Source organism: Coregonus lavaretus, assembly GCF_964263955.1.
Source record: "Coregonus lavaretus genome assembly, chromosome: 33".
NCBI lineage: Eukaryota > Metazoa > Chordata > Actinopteri > Salmoniformes > Salmonidae > Coregonus > Coregonus lavaretus.
Window position 1 is genome coordinate 8,285,459 of NC_140020.1, and position 19,696 is coordinate 8,305,154.

The window sequence follows — 19,696 nt, forward strand, 5'->3', positions numbered from 1 at the left end:
AAATACCATGCTATTGTTTGAGGGGAGTGCACAACAACAAAAAACGTATCATGGCAACTGGTTTGATACATTCACCTCTGAAGGTAAATAATGTACTTCCATTCAGTAATCTTTTTCTGATTTGTCATCCTAAGGGTCCCAGAGATTAAATGTACCATAGTTTTCTTTGATAAAATCCATTTTTATATTCAAATGTAGGAACTGGGTTCTACAGTTTGAACCCCTGCTGTCTCTGGCTCCACACCCACCCCGCCCGGCCATCTAGATGTGTGAAAGTTAGTGTATAAGCTAATGATCCATCATGTTTGACATTCCTGGGATTGTGTAAACTTACAAAAATGATATGGTAATACAAAATGTATGTTCTCTATAGTTATGTACTTGAAAATGTATCAATTGACCAATTCGGCACATTTGGGCAGACTTTATACAAAATAGTCCAGTATCGCAACGCTTCACTGGATCAATCTGCAACTTTGACACACACCGCTGCCATCTAGTGGCCATTCTCTTGCATGTCAAATATGATTTAAAAAAATAGAAAACGCATGTTTTATTGTTTGTATTATCTTTTACCAGATCTAATGTCTTATATTCTCCTAGATTCATTTCAAATTTCCACAAACTTCAAAGTGTTTCCTTTCAAACGGTATCAAGAATATGCATTTCCTTGCTTCAGGTCCTGAGCTACAGGCTGTTAGATTTGGGTATGTGGTTTTAGGCGAAAATTGAAAAAAAGGGTCCGATCCTTAAGAGGTTAAAGCTTCGGGGATTCTAAATGAGTGTGACTATAGGAGAAAATAACCATCTCTATGGATACAAAGAACAAAGAGCTTTTAAAAACTGTAACCATCTTGACTGTTCAGATAACTTTACACAAATAGGCCTACACACTCCCTCCATCCCACCCTCTCTCTCACTTACTCCCGCTCTCACATTATTGACTAGGATATTGAATACTGAATTGTTGGTAAAGAGCAAGCAAGAAAGGCGTTTCACTGTACTAGTGCACGTGACAATAACATGTAAATTGAAACATCCTCTCCCACACACAATCATACACACCCCACTCTTGCATATGCAGCCTAACTTTGAAGCATCTCTTTGAAGAGCCTATTCCTGTTCAGTTCTTCCTGTGCCATCCAAATTGGTGCATAGCCAAGTCAGTGGTCAAGTCAGGTTGCAAGCAATGTCACTTATTATCAAACCGAAACATTGTGGCTGGTGAGTAGTTTAAAACGGCACGTGACATGCGCACCAATCCACGGCAGAAAGAAAAAAACATAGCTCTGGTAATATTGGGCATAACGTTTACATGATTTTAACTAGAGGCACACGGTCTTCAGATATGTAAAGGCGCAAGCATTGACTGTAGCTGTGTTCCGTGTTGCGTTCTGCACTTAAAAGGGTTGGTGCTGAAACACGTGCGGTGAAGAAATGGAGACAGCGTCTCAAAAGTTACAGCGATAAACATGTCACGTTATTACGGCGTTACCTTTGACAACCCTAGTAGTAATACAACTGATCTGGTGTTATTCTAACCCAATATGGGATTGCTTTGAATTTCACAGTTAACCTCTTATGGATCGGACCCTTTAAAAAAAAAATTTCACTTAAAATGACATACCCAAATTATTTAATTTTTATTTAACCAGGTAAGCCAGTTGAGAACAAGTTCTCATTTACAACTGCGACCTGGCCAAGATAAAGCATAGTAGTGCGATAAAAACAACAACACAGAGTTACATATGGGGTAAAAAAACATAAAGTCAAAAAATACAACAGAAAATATATATATACAGTGTGTGCAAATGTAGCAAGTTATGGAGGTAAGGCAATAAATAGGCTATAGTGCAAAATAATTACAATTAGTATTAACACTGGAATGCTAGATGTGCAAGAGATTATGTGCAAATAGAGATACTGGGGTGCAAAAGAGCAAAATAAATAACAATATAGGGATGAGGTAGTTGGGTGGGCTAATTTCAGATGGGCTGTGAACAGGTGCAGTGATCGGTAAGGTGCTCTGACAACTGATGCTTAAAGTTAGTGAGGGAGATAAGAGTCTCCAGCTTCAGAGATTTTTGCAATTCGTTCCAGTCATTGGCAGCAGAGAACTGGAAGGAATGGCGGCCAAAGGAGGTGTTGGCTTTGGGAATGACCAGTGAGATATACCTGCTGGAGCGCAGACTACGGGTGGGTGCTGCTATGGTGACCAATGAGCTAAGATAAGGCGGGGATTTGCCTAGCAGTGATTTATAGATGGCCTGGAGCCAGTGGGTTTGACGACGTACAAGTAGTGAGGACCAGCCAACAAGAGCGTACAGGTCACAGTGGTGGGTAGTGTATGGGGCTTTGGAGACAAAACGGATGGCACTGTGATAGACTACATCCAATTTGCTGAGTAGAGTGTTGGAGGCTATTTTGTAAATGACATCGCCGAAGTCAAGGATCGGTAGGATAGTCCGTTTTAACTGCCTGTAGCTCAGGACCTGAAGCAAGGATATGCATATTCTTGATACCATTTGAAAGGAAACACTTTGAAGATTGTGGAAATGTGAAATTCATGTAGGAGAATATAACACATTAGATCTGGTTAAAGATAATACAAATAAAAAACATGCGTTTTTTTTGTTCCATCATCTTTGAAATGCAAGAGAAAGAACACAATATAATATTGCAGTTTAGGCACAATTTAGATTTTGGCCCCTAGATGGAAGCAGTGTGTGTGCAAAGTTTCAGATTGATCCAGTGAAGCACTGCATTACTGGACTATTTTGTATCAAGTCTGCCCAAAATTTGCCGAATTGGTCAATTGATACATTTTCAAGTACATAACTATAGAGAACATACAAAAATGATATGGTAATACAAAATGTATGTTTACACACTCCCAGGAATGTCAAACATGATGGATCATTAGCTTATACACTAACTTTCACACATCTAGATGGCCGGGCGGGGTGGGTGTGGAGCCAGAGACAGCAGGGGTTCAAGTTGCCGTGATACCATTTTTGTTGTTGTGCACTCCTCAAACAATAGCATGGTCTTTTTTCACTGTAATAGCTACTGTAAATTGGACAGTGCAGTTAGATTAACAAGAATGTAAGCTTTCTGCCCATATAAGACATGTCTATGTCCTGGAAAGTTTGCTGTTACTTACAACAGTCGTGCTAATCACATTAGCGCATGTTAGCTCAACCGTCCCGTATACGGGACACCGATCCCGTAGAGGTTAACCTGGTTACGAAATGAGGCTTAGATGTCAAAATATGTTGACATCTACGCTGTCGATATTCTGGTCAGAGGCACTAGGTAGCAGGATTATTGGTCTGTCTTTGCTTTAGCCTTACATTTCAAGATTTCTAATCTGAGATATAAAACTGTACTTCAAATGGGGAAAATATGCAATGTTTCTCATTTGCGTTGCTAGAAGAAGAATATTACTTTTTGTTTCTTTACATATTTTAAACTCTGAAATACAAAATGAAGAGGAACAATTTATATAATTGTAATTGTCTGTAATTGTGTAGCTCAGTTGGTAGAGCATGGCGTTTGCAACGCCTGGGTTGTGGGTCCGATTCCCACGGGGGGCCAGTATGAAAAAATTTATGCACTCACTAACTGTAAGTCGCTCTGGATAATAGCGTCTGCTAAATGACTAAAATGTAAATGTAATTTTTTTTTAAGGGTTTCATTCCTTATATAGGCACCAGCATCATTGGCCCCCTAGTGCGAAGGAGGTGTTTACTGTGTGGCTTGAGTGTGTTTGATTGGAATGTGTTTGTACACTTGTGAGTAATCTGTAGCTCAATTGGTAGAGCATGGCGCTTGTAACGCCAGGGTAGTGGGTTCGATCCCCGGGACCACCCATACGTAAAAATGTATGCGCACATGACTAAGTCGCTATGGATAAAAGCGTCTGCTAAATGGCATATTATTATTATTATATTATTATTAATAGCTGGCCGTGTTAAAGGGAATTTGAAATGTACTTTATCCACTCCTATTTAAATCAGCCAGCATTTTTAAAGGGGAATAAAATAAACACGTGGTCAGCCTGCTGGAGGTAATTGAGCCTCTTTTTTTAGACCTTAATGAGGGATGTGTACCAATTGACACTGTAATCCCTATATAGTAGACTACTTTTGATCAGATCCCTATGGGCCCTGGTCAAAGGTAGTGCACTATAAAGGGAATAGGGTGCCATTTGGGACGCAGTTTATTCCTTAACAAGGTTTAAGGCGAGGGAGGCAGCAGGAGGAACCCTGCTGTAGTGAGCTAACAGGCTGTGTGGTTGTGATGTCTGTCTGCTCCGCGTGGTTAAAGACGCATGCTAATGCAGCTTGCGCTAGCAGCCACAAAGCAGGTTCACTAAGGCGCTCTCCTGTTGAGCTGCACACTAATGCCTCATACAGGCTCACACTACCTGCCAAACAGGTTTCACTTATTATTTTCATGTTGTTCACTCATGACAGTAACAACTTTAGCAGGAGGCCTATGGACAACAACAAGCTACGAGAACAAAGCTACCTCTGTAACACACACACACTTTCTCCACCAGCACAAACAAATCGATCAATCAATCAAATTTACTTATAAAGCACTTTTTACGTCAGCAGATGTCACAAAGTGCTACACAGAAACCCAGCCTAAAACCCCAAACAGCAAGCAATGCAGATGTAGAAGCACGAATCTACTGGCAAAAGCACCTCTTGTCTTCGATATTCAACCAGACAACACCTCTGACCAGAGAAGAAAAGCATCCCCACTTCAATTACTCCTTAAGCCATTTCAACGTTGCATGGATGGATGTGGGGTGATGTACTAAATAACGAGTGGGCCACTCGGCTCAAGGGTACGAAGGAGAGACCCTTCACTCTCTGTCTCTATCACTCAGACACACAGTTTGAATGTCTGCTCTGGCAGCAGTGTTTTGTATGAGAGAGAGAGGCAGTCAGCAGGGGATGAGATACAGTTGAAGTCGGAAGTTTACATACACTGAGGTTGGAGTCATTAAAACTAGTTTTTCAACCTCTCCACACATTTCTTGTTAACAAATTATAGTTTTGGCAAGTCGGTTAGGACATCTACTTTGTGCATGACACAAGTAATTTTTCCAACAATTGTTAACAGACAGATTATTTCACTTATAATTCACTGTATCACAATTCCAGTGCGTCAGAAGTTTACATACGCTTAGTTGACTGTGCCTTTAAACAGCTTGGAAAATTCCAGAAAATAATGTCATGGCTTTAGAAGCTTCTGATAGGCTAATTGACTTAATTTGAGTGAATTGGAGGTGTACCTGTGGATGTATTCCAAGGCCTACCTTCAAATTCAGTGCCTCTTTGCTTGACATCATGGGAAAATCAAAAGAAATCAGCCAAGACCTCAGAATAAAATGGTAGACCTCCACAAGTCTGGTTCATCCTTGGGAGCAATTTCCAAACACCTGAAGGTACCACGTTCATCTGTACAAACAATAGTACGCAAGTATAAACACCATGGGACCAAGCAGCCGTCATACCGCCCAGGAAGGAGACGCGTTCTGTCTCCTAGAGATGAACGTACTTTGATGCGAAAAGTGCAAATCAATCCCAGAACAGCAGCAAAGGACCTTGTGAAGATGCTGGAGGAAACAGGTACAAAATTACCTATATCCACAGTAAAACAAGTCCTATAGAGACATAACCTGAAAGGCCGCTCAGCAAGGAAGAAGCCACTGCTCCAAAACCGCCATAAAAAAGTAAAGACTATGGTTTGCATCTGCACATGGGGACAAAGATCGTACTTTTTGGAGAAATGTCCTCTGGTCTGATGAAACAAAAATAGAACTGTTTGCCCATAATGACCATCGTTATGTTTGGAGGAAAAAGGGGGTTGCTTGCAAGCTAAAGAACACCATCCCAACCGTGAAGCACGGGGGTGGCAGCATGATTCTGTGGGGGTGCTTTGCTTCAGGAGGGGCTGGTGCACTTCACAAAAGATGGGAAGGAAAATTATGTGGATATATTGAAGCAACATCTCAAGACATCAGTCAGGAAGTTAAAGCTTGGTCGCAAATGGGTCTTCCAAATGGACAATGACCCCAAGCATACTTCCAAAGTTGTTGCAAAATGACTTACGGACAACAAAGTCAAGGTATTGGAGTGGCCATCACAAAGCCCTGACTTCAATCCTATAGAAAATTTGTGGGCAGAACTGAAAAAGCGTGTGCGAGCAAGGAGGCCTATAAAACCTGACTCAGTTACACCAGCTCTGTCAGGAGGAATGGGCCAAAATTCACCCAACTTATTGTGGGAAGCTTGTGGAAGGCTACCCGAAATGTTTGACCCAAGTTAAACAATTTAAAGGCAATGCTACCAAATACTAATTGAGTGTATGTAAACTTCTGACCCAGTGGGAATGTGATGAAAGAAATAAAAGCTGAACTAAATCACTATTATTATTCTGACATTTCACATTCTTAAAATAAAGTGGGGATCCTAACTGACTGATTTTTACTAGGATTAAATGTCAGGAACTGTGAAAAACTGAGTTTAAATGTATTTGTCTAAGGTATGTAAACTTCCGACTTCAACTGTATGAGGCCAAAGCTGTGCAGCGTGAGCCATGCTCACTCCTCTGCTTCCCTCATGCTGCTTTCTGGCAGATAAGGGCACTGTGGACAGGGCCCCACATGTAGAACTGACTCACACAGAGACTGACACACAGAGACTGACACACAGACACACAGTGTGGTGACAGTAATCTCCCTTGTGGGTGGCTGGCTGCCTCCTGCCCTTCCGTCAGCTGGGCTCTGTGTCCCGTGAAGCGCTTGTCATCCTGTCAGTGTGATGGAGGTGTGTAGTGTGTCTCGCAGGTCACTCCATCCTGACAGCATCCTCTTGGCAGATCAAACTGAGAAATCACCTACAGTGGGGGGGTTAACATGCCTTGTATTCAGACAGAACTGGCAGATTTCCCCTGCTGAACAGACACGTGTCAAACAGAGCCCACGTCCAAAATGGCACCCTATTCCCTTTATAGTGCACCACTTTTGACCAGAGGTGTATGGACCCTGGTCAAATGTAGAGCGCTATAAAAGACAATAGGGTGCCATTTGGGACGTAGACTGAAGCCGAGAGGAGCCCATTCTGTCTGGGCTCCATAGGGAACACCTGGCTGACTGAGAACAGAAGACCGTTATGACAGGCTCCCATGGCTTCTCATATTCATCAGTTTCAGAATGGAACTGGAATGGCTGCATCAGTGATAAAGGGCACAATCACAGCCATCGCTGATCTGGGGAGGTCAGGGCTATAGAAGTGAATGGAGGAGACGTCGCAGACTGACTGCGTTTACACTAGGAAGAGGCACTGTGCGGTGAAACATCGGAAGCCATTCACTTTCAATGGAAGGAAAGCGAGAGAAGCGGGGAGGGTGGGTGGACCGCTGAGTGATGCGAGCATAGGCAAGGGAGCTGAACAGGGCGGGACTAAAGTTCTGGAAAGCTGTACTGTACTCAAATCCTCCGCGAAATCGCGACACGAGTGACCAATCAGAGCTCACCATTGCTTCCAACCCCTACTGGATTGACTGAAAATGGCTGTTGTTATGTAACACTACCTAGCTTGCTTGCTAACACCCACATGAGGGCTAGCGTGTAAATGGCCGGTGAGGAGACCGAAGAGAGACAGGAACACTGCATTGCACACAAACACTGGCTGTTTGTTTACAGGACGGCATTGGTGATTCAGGAGAAGTGAAGCAATATGGGAGAAATCAATGGGGCCTGACACGAGCTGGCGAAAGGTCAGCATCCTAGAAGCACGAGGTTCGCAAACGGCAAGCCTAAGAGTGTTTACTGTAGGAGTGAGACGCAGAACACACGAGGGAGAGAGAAGAACAAACTGATGAAAACCTGAAGGATACGTGGGTGTACAAGGGCAAGGCATCAACAAAACGCCTAGTGTATGTGTGTATGAAAGAGGCAAGAGAGAACGAGAGAGAGCGAGAGCTAGACCGAGAGAGATGGTTCATGCTGGGTAGATCAGATTAGAGGGCTGTGTGCGTCACCATTTCCTCTTCCAGCACTGTTCTCTTCCATAATCAGCCTGGTCAGTAGAGTTCCTCTTCGTCTCCACTGATCTATTTCTAGGCCAGGTGAGGAGACATCGTTTCACATAGGTTGCGTCCCAAATGGCACCATATTTCCTATATAGTGAGCTACTTTTGACCAGGACCAATAGGGACTATATAGGGAACTGGAGGCCATTTGGGACACAGACTGAGAATAGATAATTCAGATTGCCTCTCATACAGTAGATGAGAAATAATTATTATTTCCCCTAAAGCAGGGGTAACTCAAGTACTATTTGAGAAGGTCCGGTCACACAAATTTCCTAGGCGGAAAAAAGTCCAGATGGACATTGTCAATGATCAGTGTAGTAACAAACCCCCACGTCGCAAGCCCTCTTGTTGGTGGAGCAGTTTAAAAGCAAATGTTCTGCAATTCTACACATTTTCCCATATGTTATGTGTGTTTATATGATACCAGGGCTCAAGTGGTCTAACATTCGCGACGGCAGATATACTTTTGAGGAGATGGGAAACGTTGCCCATGCTACGTCAATGGGCCACGGGTGCATTGTGGGCGATTCTGGGACAAGGAGCGCTCTCCTTCAAGGAGTAAATGGGAGTCTATTGGGCGCTAGCTCAAAAACCCAACATTAGCACAAATTTCATCAACAAGAAGTACAACATAACAAATATTTTCCCAGATGTGAGATAATTAACTTGCCATCTGTAGTATCGTATAGCTTTGGAACCGTGGCATTACGTACTTGAGAAAAATAAACACGTTTCTCGACATATACACTGACTTTGAGAAGGGATTGCGTGACGATTAGTTTAGCAACCGCGTGATGCAGCATGACACCGTGAATGCGATTGGTCAACAGCCTGCTGGGTGGGGCGTTGTACGGTCCTTCATTCATTGGATTCCTATCTCCTTTCTATAATATCTCTGGCAACAGCACCCTGCAATGCATTCTGGACTAAAGAGGCAGACCAATAGGGAAAATGTGCTACCCTCCTTTAAATTACAAACTTCTCGACGTAGGAATATCGCAAAAATATGATCAATGGCTCATTAGAGAGAAGACATCCTCCCAAGCTATGACATCGGCCAGTATTGAAATCTGACATGTACGATGGTTTTCGTGATCTAAAAATATTATTCCTATTACCTTCCAGTGTAGTGAGAGTGACTTTATCACGGTGCTACATCATACCGGACGGATTTCTGCCTGCTTGAATGGCAATAACTCAGATACACATGAAAACATGAAATGACCCAGGGAATCGATAGAACATCACTCAGAGATGCACAAAAACAATATAAACATTCAAATGGGTGAACCTTTCCTTTAACAAGGTCCTGTTGAGCAGTTGATTTGTACAATCTGGTGTGTTAGAGTAGGGCTGGAACAAAAGTCTCCACACCCAGTAGCTCTCCTGGGGGTATTATAAACTGGGTGGTTCGAGCCCTTAATGCTGATTGGCTGAAAGCCGTGGTATATACCACGGGTATGACAAAACATTTATTTTTACTGCTCTAATTACGTTGGTAACCAGTTTATAATAGTAATAAGACACCTCAGGGTTTGTGATATATGGTCAATATACCAAGGCTAAGGGCTGTATCCAGGCACTCCGTGTTGGGTCGTGCATAACAGCCCTTAGCTGTGGTATATTGGCCATATACCACATCCCCTCTGGCTTTATTGCTTAATTATACTACAACATTAGAACATTAGCCTACAACCAAAAGGTCTAATAAAAGAATTACCTCATTCAGTGAATCAGGTATCAAATGGCTATACTGTACTTCACAAGGTAGCTAAGCAGGAGGGCTCTAGACTGACTTTTTCCAGTGCCAAGTAAGACATGAAAGAAGCTAGCTATTTCATCTAACATGTTCAGGGAATGCATAATGTAAAGATTGTTGCTAGATAGACATGCCATTGGTAGGCCTATATAGGCTACTTTCTGTATTCACCACAAATGGCGCGCTCAGCTCCATTGGCGCATCATCTCAATTACATACTTCATTTGTAAAGTGGTGTTATTTCCTCTTTACTGACAATTGAGAAATAATTGTTAGTGTTATACTCACAAAGCTGAGACACTCCTCTTTTTTAACAACAGTAGTTGTTTTAAAAACAGCGTCTTTCCCGCAATTACATTTCAAAATGTTGGTTAACTGTCAGTATGCTTGTGCTTATCAGAATGCATCTCTCTCTTCACTCCGTGTACAAAGGGTGAGGGAGTGAGAGCCAGCAGAGAACCAGGGACAGATACTGTCTCACACGTTAATGTTTTTAAATGTATGTCAATTATAAAAAGTATTTTGTCTGTAATGTATTTTTCGTTTTGTGTCGGCTAATGGGAATCCTAATAAAATAAAATACAACTCAAAACTTTCATTGGAGGAAGCAGGATAATGCACATTACTGTTGCCCAAATAATGGTTTTCAAACCAAAAAATATGCAGGAACATTTTGTAGCCTAATCACCGACATAAGCAAAATGGCTTCGGTAAGAGGACGATGTCTGTAATTTTTGGTTCATCAGCCCAGCTCTAGTTAGTATTGTTATCTATCAAATTGTATAGGCTACCTTGCACTCACCTCTCTCCTCTGGCAACGACCCGACTTGCACACGCACATGACGTGTGCACACAGAGCCGCACGTGGTTGGAGAGCTCTCTAACACGTGGTTGGAGAGCTCTAACACGTGGTTGGAGAGCTCTCTAACACGTGGTTGGAGAGCTCTAACACGTGGTTGGAGAGCTCTAACACGTGGTTGGAGAGCTCTAACACGTGGTTGGAGAGCTCTCTAACACGTGGTTGGAGAGCTCTCTAACACGTGGTTGGAGAGCTCTCTAACATGTGGTTGGAGAGCTCTCTAACACGTGGTTGGAGAGCTCTCTAACACGTGGTTGGAGAGCTCTCTAACACGTGGTTGGAGAGCTCTCTAACACGTGGTTGGAGAGCTCTCTAACACGTGGTTGGAGAGCTCTCTAACACGTGGTTGGACAGCTCTCTAACACGTGGTTGGACAGCTCTCTAACACGTGGTTGGACAGCTCTCTAACACGTGGTTGGACAGCTCTCTAACACGTGGTTGGACAGCTCTCTAACACGTGGTTGGAGAGCTCTCTAACATCTTGAAAGTGCGCCTCTAGTATTATCTGATGTTTAAAAAAAATAATAATAATAATTCCCATGGTGGCAACAATTTTGCAGCGGGACAATATTTTTACGACCTATGAAAAATGAATTAGACATTTTAAGACTTAAGGCCTTTAAATCAGATAAATGTATTTAAGACTAATACTTTTTAAGGACCCGCGGACACCCTGGGATTTGTGGCTACTGCTGCTTGCCTTCAGGCCTATAAAACAGAGAGAAACAGAGTATGCCTCCCAAATGGTACCCTATTCCCTATTTAGTGCACTACCCATAAGGCTCTGGTCAAAGGTATGTAGGGAATAGGGTGACATTTGGGATGCACCCAGAGAAGAGTAATTCACTAAGATCCATCTAACCTCTCAGTCTCAGCCCCTTCCCACAGAGCCAGTTGCCGTTTCCACACATTTCTTCCACCATTGGTTCATACTTCAACACCTCTGGTAAATCAATAAACCATCATGAGTTTTGTGGCAGACTAGGAATTTTTCTTGAAACAAAAGCCAGGTTGTTATTGGTTGGTAGAGCAAAATGTCACTGGTTTATCACTAAAGCAGCCATGTGTAAAGTGGCCATATAGACATGACCATCTAGCCAAAATTACACGCATTTGCTGCCTATAAATGTGTTCTATTTTATGGTCAGTTTTATCCATTTTATACAGGCATTAAATAGCAGCTCACCCATGTGACACTTGCATCACGTCGTAAATCAACCTTATATTCCCGGTCATAACTCCGGTTATGGGCTAGATCCACTATCCAGCTCGGTTGGCTCCAATCTACTATCTCCCCAAAAAGGTGTGGGGTATTATGGCATATCTATTCCATCATTGTCATTGATGGTAACACTGAATTCTCTTGTTAGGTGAACACCGCTATCAATTGTTATAGCTCTATTTACGATTGTAAATGCTTCATGACCTGCCTGTTATCACATGCAAGACCAGAGCACTGAGAGGTAGAAAAAACATTCAGGGACTGTGAAACAATCTCAGGGTCCTACTGGAATAACTCATACACTACTATGACACACACACACACACACACACACACACGAGACCTGGCGATGGTCCAGCGCTCCAGCTTGGTGCCCATCACATGGTGGGGTCTGAAAGCCTGCCGTGTGTGTGTGTGTGTGTGTGTGTGTGTGTGTGTGTGTGTGTGTGTGTGTGTGTGTGTGTCTGAAAGCCCAGAGCAGCACTGCGTAGGAGCTGTTTTAATAACACAGGCATCAGGACACAAGATTACAACACAATCTGGGCTTTCTGCCGCAACAGGCAAGACACAAACACTCCCAGTTTATAGAGAGAGCTGCCTGCCACCTGCAACAACATTCAGCTAAAGCCAGGGCCTTCATCTGTCCTAAATGGAATAGCGGAAGGCTGTGTGTGTTTGTGTACGTCTCAGGAGGCGCATACTACTTAGTCTTCGGAGGAGTGTGGAGGATCCTAGGGGGATCTGCAGTGGGGTGTAGTGCTCACCATCTCTGATTTAGGTAACGTCTCAAATGGCACCCTATTCCCCATGTAGTGCACTACTTTTGACCATGGCCCATAGGGCTCTGTTAAAATGTAGTGCACTATATAGGGAATAGTGTGGCATTTGAGACACAGCCCATCTCTGATATAGCCTTCAGCTACAGAAAGGCCTGGATGGTTGTAAGATACCAAGCTGTAGTTTAACTATGTTGGGAAATCATTTAGCGAACTTGGGCAATGGGCATACATAACAACAATGTATATGTTCATGCACTTGCTTTGAGATGTATGGAAAATCGTATTTGTAAGGTGTAGCTTAGGCAGAATTGAGTAAACGCCACAAAACCTATTTTTTCAACCACCCTGGGCTTTTAAGCAACCACGCAAAATTCTCAAAGTCGTATTTTATTGTATATTTACGGAAGTCCATTTTTTCCGGGCCGTGAGCGTCATCTCTTTATCGCCACTGTTTTAAGGGAAGTCTCCGGGGTGAGGGAGTCTGCGTCCCAAATGGGGGGGGAGATGAGCGCCTTCGTGCACGCCTTCAAAAAGATTTACAGGCACTGTTCAAAGCCTCGCTGCTCGCTGCCTCCCTCCTGGATTCCGATGGAGCATCCAGCTTGGCCTGTTTACAATGGCGCTGGGAAAGACGAAGTAGATTTGATTACGGCTTGAAAAGAAAACAAAGATGAAACGACGGTTCCCGAGAGAGTTTAATATCATGTCACATTTCACAGGAATTCTATTAAAATTCATGACACTTGAAAACAAAAAAACAGACTGTAAATAATAATATATCTAAGTGAAACACAGGAATTGTTGATTTGGATTTAAGTTTAAACTCTAATACCCATCATGTTCCATCGTGCCAAAAAACTGCAGCGGGGGGGGGGGGTGATTAGTACATCAATGTGATTAGTACATCAATCAGTTGCTAGAATATGCATATTTCTGAAGAGGCCGATTTCCTCAGCCATGTCACCATGGCAACACCAGCAGCGACCTAACTTTAAAGGCAGCCTGAGGAGGAGTGCTAGCAGCAGCGGGCATAGAGAGAGGCAGAGGGGGCGAGAGAGAGGTGGGGGCGAGAGAGAGAGCGAGCGAGGGAGAGAGCGAGCAAGGGGGCGAGAGAGAGAGAGCGAGCGGGCGAGAGAGAGCGAGCGAGGGGGCGAGAGAGAGCGAGCGAGGGGGCGAGAGAGAGAGCGAGTGGGCGAGAGAGAGAGCGAGCGAGGGGGCGAGAGAGAGAGCGAGCGAGGGGGCGAGAGAGAGAGCGAGCGAGGGGGCGAGAGAGAGCGAGCGAGGGGGCAAGAGAGAGAGAGCGAGGGGGCAAGAGAGAGCGAGCGAGGGGGCAAGAGAGAGAGAGCGAGGGGGCGAGAGCGAGATTGCCAGAGAGAGAGAGAGAGAGGGGGGGGGGCCAGAGAGAGGAGGAGGGGGGAGAGAGAGGAGGGGGGAGAGAGGAGGAGGGGGGGAGGGAGGGGGGGAGAGAGGAGGAGGGGGGAGAGAGAGGAGGGGGGAGAGAGGGGAGGGGGAGAGAGGGGAGGGGGGAGAGAGGGGAGGGGGAGAGAGAGGAGGGAGAGAGAGGAGGAGGGAGAGAGAGGAGGGGGGAGAGAGGGGAGGGGGGAAAGAGAGGAGGGGGGAGAGAGAGGAGGGGGGAGAGAGAGGAGGGGGGAGAGAGGGGAGGGGGGGAGAGAGAGGAGGGAGAGAGGGGAGGAGGGAGAGAGAGGAGGGGGGAGAGAGGGGAGGGGGGGGGGGGGGGAGAGAGAGGAGGGGGGAGAGAGAGGAGGGGGGAGAGAGGGGAGGGGGGAGAGGGGAGAGAGAGGAGGGAGAGAGGGGAGGAGGGAGAGAGAGGAGGGGGGAGAGAGAGGAGGGAGAGAGGGGAGGGGGGAGAGAGGGGAGGGGGGAGAGGGGAGAGAGAGGAGGGGGGAGAGAGAGGAGGGGGGAGAGAGAGGAGGGGGGAGAGAGAGGAGGGGGGAGAGAGAGGAGGGGGGAGAGAGAGGAGGGAGAGAGGAGAGGAGGGAGAGAGGGGAGGAGGGAGAGAGAGGAGGGGGGAGAGAGGGGAGGGGGGAGAGAGGGGAGGGGGGAGAGAGGGGAGGGGGGAGAGAGAGGAGGGGGGAGAGAGAGGAGGGGGGAGAGGGGGGAGAGAGAGGAGGGGAGAGAGGGGAGGGGGGAGAGAGAGGAGGGGGGAGAGAGGGGAGGGGGGAGAGAGGGGAGGGGGGAGAGAGGGGAGGGGGGAGAGAGGAGGAGGGAGAGAGGAGGAGGGGGGAGAGAGGAGGAGGGGGGAGAGAGAGGAGGGAGAGAGGGGAGGAGGGAGAGAGGAGGAGGGGGGAGAGAGTTGCTCCTGGTCTACGTCTGGCAGCTGGTGATGAACTACAGACGGCGCTGGGTTGCTGGTGGCCATGACATGACTGTGACAGGACGTACAGCCCAAATGGCGCCCTATTCCCCACATAGTTCGCATGGGCCCTGGTCAGAAGTAGTGCACTATCTAGGGAAGAGGGCTGGCCGTGACGGTGACAGGGTGAACCACATTACAGTTATAGACACTACATACCCTGGGGGTGGGATGACTGCTATATCTGATTAGGACACAAACCAATGAGAGGACTCAGCAGTGGCATTGGAAGTACAGTACCTATTCACTCTTTTCAGAGCCACTCTTTACCAGCATGCAGGTCTGGTCTACACATACGTTTCAACACAATTACCTGTGGTAGTCAAATGGACAAATATGAAAGTGTCGACAGGGTTAGAAAGTTATCTGAAGAATATTACCGTAATATAATACTACCTGTGAGCACGCAAGCAACTGTGGGCCGTGTAAAAAAAAAATAATAATGTATACCTTGGCACGGTGCCATTGTTTCGTGATGACACAGTGATAAATACTGTAAATTGAAGGATTCTCTGCCTGCACACACACTGCATGACATAAGTATGTACAAAACTGCAGGCCACACAGCATGTCTACAAGTCAACACTCACCAGCTATCCACACACACACTGGTTTATCAGGCACTGAGTGCATGACTTACACCGTCACCAGGGACAGGAGGGAACTCCAATGTGAGACAAATGTATAATTAACTGATGATCTTTAAACAGCTGGCAGGCAATATGCCATCATCACAGATAGAAAGCATGGGTTTCATAGAAAAGGGCATATTTAAACCCTGCCTGAATGATGCCCAAGAGAATCACGAGACCAAAACAGGATTCCACACTCTAATCAATCCAAATTACCCTTTGAAATCGAATCCAGCATTGAAATTCTGTGCTTACATCTCGGCTGCCACGCTTGGCCTAAATAATATCCGGCAATTACTCTTAAGTCGACTTCCATAATGATTTCTCCCTCTTAGGAGAGGGAAGGAAAATCTATGGGAAAGCGTGGGAGTAGAAGGGTAGAAGGGGAGGAGAGAGGAAGGGAGGGAAAGAGGAGAAGAGGGGATGAGGGAGGAAGAGAGAAGGGGGAAAAGGGAGAGAGAGGAAGACAGAGGAAGAGAAAGAAACGGGGGGAATGAGTGAGAGGAAGAGAAAGATGAATAGGAAGAGAGAGCGAGAATGATGGAGAGAGAGGGGCAGAACAAGAGAAAGGATGAGGGAGTGCTTAGTGGTGCAGGAGAACCACTGAAACGCAGCCATGTCCACATCCGTTGACTGTCAAGCCAAAACAACGCTGTATCAGTAGCTATGAAATGGACAGTCAAATCGACAAGTTTATCTGACACAGAAGGAAAAATAAGTGCATGGGAGCAACGAGGAAGAGCTCCGATTGGCTCAGTGAGCCGTGGGCCCACCCTGACTGACGTGCCAGTGCTCCAATGGTGTGCCGACAACTCAGTTGAGCACTGAGACATGGCAGAGCAGAGGAGAGAATGCAGCAGGAAAGCTGAACCGAGCCAGCAGGCCCTTCCACACCCTCGCGCTCTCCAACCCTCCTCCATAAGACAGAAGCCTAAATAAGGCTTGTGTGGGCTAAGTCAGCTCAACAGCCATGGAGAACCAGCCCTCAGTGTTAGTGGGAGACTAGAGCCAAGTCCCAAATGGCACCCTATTGCTGACATAATGCAGGACTAAGCTTAATCTGTGTCTGGAAAACCAGCCCCTTGGTGTCGTCTGAAGAGAACTATAGTCTAGATCTGACTCCCAAATGGCACCATATATCCCATAGTGCACTACTTTTGACCAGAGGGACCCTTTTCAAAAGTAGTGCACTTTATAGTGAATAGGGTGCCATTTGGGACACAGTCCAGGGCTCCAGTCCTCAGTAATAATAAGTGACAGTTGTGTTTTCCAGACAGGGTCGGAGTCCCACGGTGGCCCCAGTTAAAGCACTGTGGTCTTTTTAAAGCAGTGGCAAGGAACCAAAAGGTAATGTCAGCCCTGACAAGTGTTAAGGACATGGCTCCTGCCCTGCAATAAATATGCAATGGGTAGGCTGACGCAGAATGTCTACGGTGTGTGTGTGTGCCTCAGGGTTGAGCTTAATTCGAATTGAAGGCAGTCAATTGAGGAAGTAAACTAAAACCCTGGATGTGTATGTGTTGCAGTTCCCTCAGTACATTTTGTGGTGCAGGTCGAGTGCTGTGCAGTATGCGTTTCCAGTGGCTGTGGAGTAGACTAGCACATTTTGTGGTGCAGTGTTTGCTGGTGTTTTTCAGATACTGTGAAGTGGACTTACAGGTAGACTGGAGGGTCTGTCCTGCTGGCTGAGGCCCATCTCCTCATGGTTGGGCTTCCCAGGGGTCAAAGCAGAATGGCCCCTGTTGCCATAGACCTCCTGTGACACCTCCTATACAGACAGAGAAGGACAGGAGCGAGGAGAGAGGGAGGGGAGAGAGAGAGGAGAGAGAGAAAGACAGGAGAGAGGCGAGAGAGAGAGGAGAGAGAGAGGACAGGAGAGACAGAGAAGGACATAGAGAGAAGGAAAGGAGAGAGGGGAGAGACAGAGAAGGACATAGAGAGAAGGAAAGGAGAGGGGAGAAGGACAGAGAGAGACAGAGAGAGAGAGAGAGACAGAGGACAGAGAGGGAGAGACAGAGAGGACAGAGAGAGAGAGAATGACAGAGAGAAGGACAGGAGAGAGAGAAGGACAGGAGAGAGGACAGAGAAAGAGGGAGAGAGAGAGAAGGACAGGAGAGAGAGGAGAGGAGGGGGAGAGAGGGGACAGAGAGAGGAGAGGGAGAGAGAGGACAGGCGAGAGGAAAGGGAGAGAGAGGACAGGCGAGAGGAAAGAGAGAAGGACAGAGAGAGGACAGAGAGAAGGACAGAGAGAGGACAGAGAGAGAGAGAAAGACAGAGAGAGGACAGAGAGAGAGAGAAAGACAGGACAGAGAGAGAGAGAGAGACAGGACAGAGAGAGAGAGAGAGACAGGACAGAGAGAGAGAGAGAACAAAGGGAGAGAGAGCGAGAAGGCCAGAGAGAGCGAGAGAGAAGGCCAGCGAGAGAGGAGGGAGAGAGGGGGGGTGAGAAAGAGGGAAAGAGAGGAGAGAGAGAGAGACAGAAGACGGAGAGAGAAGACAGAGAGAGACAGAGAGAGACAGAGCGAGAGAGAGAGAGGAGGACAGAGAGAGAAGGAAAGGGGAGAGGAGAGAGAGCGAGAGAGGAGGACACAGAGAGAGAGAAGGACAGAGAGAGGGGAGAGAGAGAGAGGACAGAGGGAGAGAGAGAGAGAAGGGCAGAGAGAGAGGGGAGAGAGAGAGGACAGAGGGAGAGAGAGAAAAGGACAGGGGGAGAGAGAGAATGACAGAGAGAGAGAAGGACAGGAGAGAGGAGAGGAGAGAGACAGAGAGAGAGGACAGAGAGGGAGAGAGAAGACAGAGAGAGAGAAGGGGAGAGAGAAGACAGAGGGAGAGAGAATGACAGAGAGAGAGAAGGACAGGAGAGAGGAGAGGAGAGAGAGAAGGACAGAGAGAGGGGAGAGAGGACAGAGAGAGAGAGGAGGACAGAGAGAGAGGGGAGAGGACAGAGCGAGAGAGGAGGACAGAGAGAGAGAAGGAAAGGAGAGAGGAGAGGAGGACAGAGAGAGAGGGGAGAGAGAGGACAGAGGGAGAGAGAGCGAATGACAGAGAGAGAGAAGGACAGGAGAGAGGAGAGGAGAGAGAGGACAGAGAGAGAGAAGGACAGAGAGAGAGGGGAGAGAGGACAGCGAGAGAGAGAAGGACAGAGATGACAGAGAGAAAGAAAGAGGACCGAGAGAGAGAGAGACAGAGGACAGAGAGAGAGAGAGCGAGAAGGCCAGCAAGAGAGTGCGAGAGAAGGCCAGCAAGAGAGAGAGAGAGAGAGAAGGCCAGCGAGAGAGAGAGAAGGGCAGAGAGAAGGACAGAGAGCGAGAGAAGGACAGAGAGCGAGAGAGGAGCGCGAGAGAGGAGGACAGGAGAGAGATGCAGGGTGAAGGAGAAGTGAAACAGAAATTTACTAATCCATTTCTGCTGACATTTAAAATGCCCCCCCCTATGAAGGCCTGTGTCGCGCTTCTCCATCTGCTTCGTTAAACAGGACACACACACACCTCTCAAAGAACAGGCAGAGAGTGGTGGCAACACTATACCACAGCCGGTAACTGGGTCTGGGTATGTCTAAGGACAATCGCTGACTTTAACCCCACAAATAACATGATACTGTGTTAAAATGGTAAATACTGGAGTAAAATGTTAAGTACTGGAGTCTCAGGCAACAAACTGCCGCCTTTAATCCCAAAGAGCGGAGAAGGGATGATTTGTACTTTTTTGTTTATGTAAATCATACAGATTAGTATAAACTGACATGTAGCCCAGTGACTCAGCGGATATTAAATATTCTGTGGTTAATTGATTTTGTAGGATTTCCTCAAAACGAGAGCCTATCATTTCCTTAGGTAAGCAAATTCTTAGGAGGCCAGCCAGTTCATTGAGAATCTGAGTCCGTTTGAAATGAGGCAAGGAGAAAAGTACAGACTAGCAGTACAAACTAGTGCCATTAGGCCGTTAGCCTGGTGAGA

The 19,696-nt window shown here is 46.3% G+C and overlaps 1 protein-coding gene across 2 annotated transcripts in view; it reads right to left on the reverse strand.

Annotated features, from left to right (window-relative positions):
* Nucleotides 1-19,696, reverse strand: part of LOC311108650 (AT-rich interactive domain-containing protein 1B-like) — a 94,942-nt gene that overhangs the window by 50,088 nt on the left and 25,158 nt on the right. For both annotated transcript variants that reach the window (XM_084151344.1, XM_084151343.1), the window contains exon 4: nucleotides 17,398-17,508. In XM_084151344.1, the coding sequence (XP_084007470.1) occupies nucleotides 17,398-17,508 (111 nt within the window). The remainder of the gene's footprint in view (nucleotides 1-17,397; nucleotides 17,509-19,696) is intronic.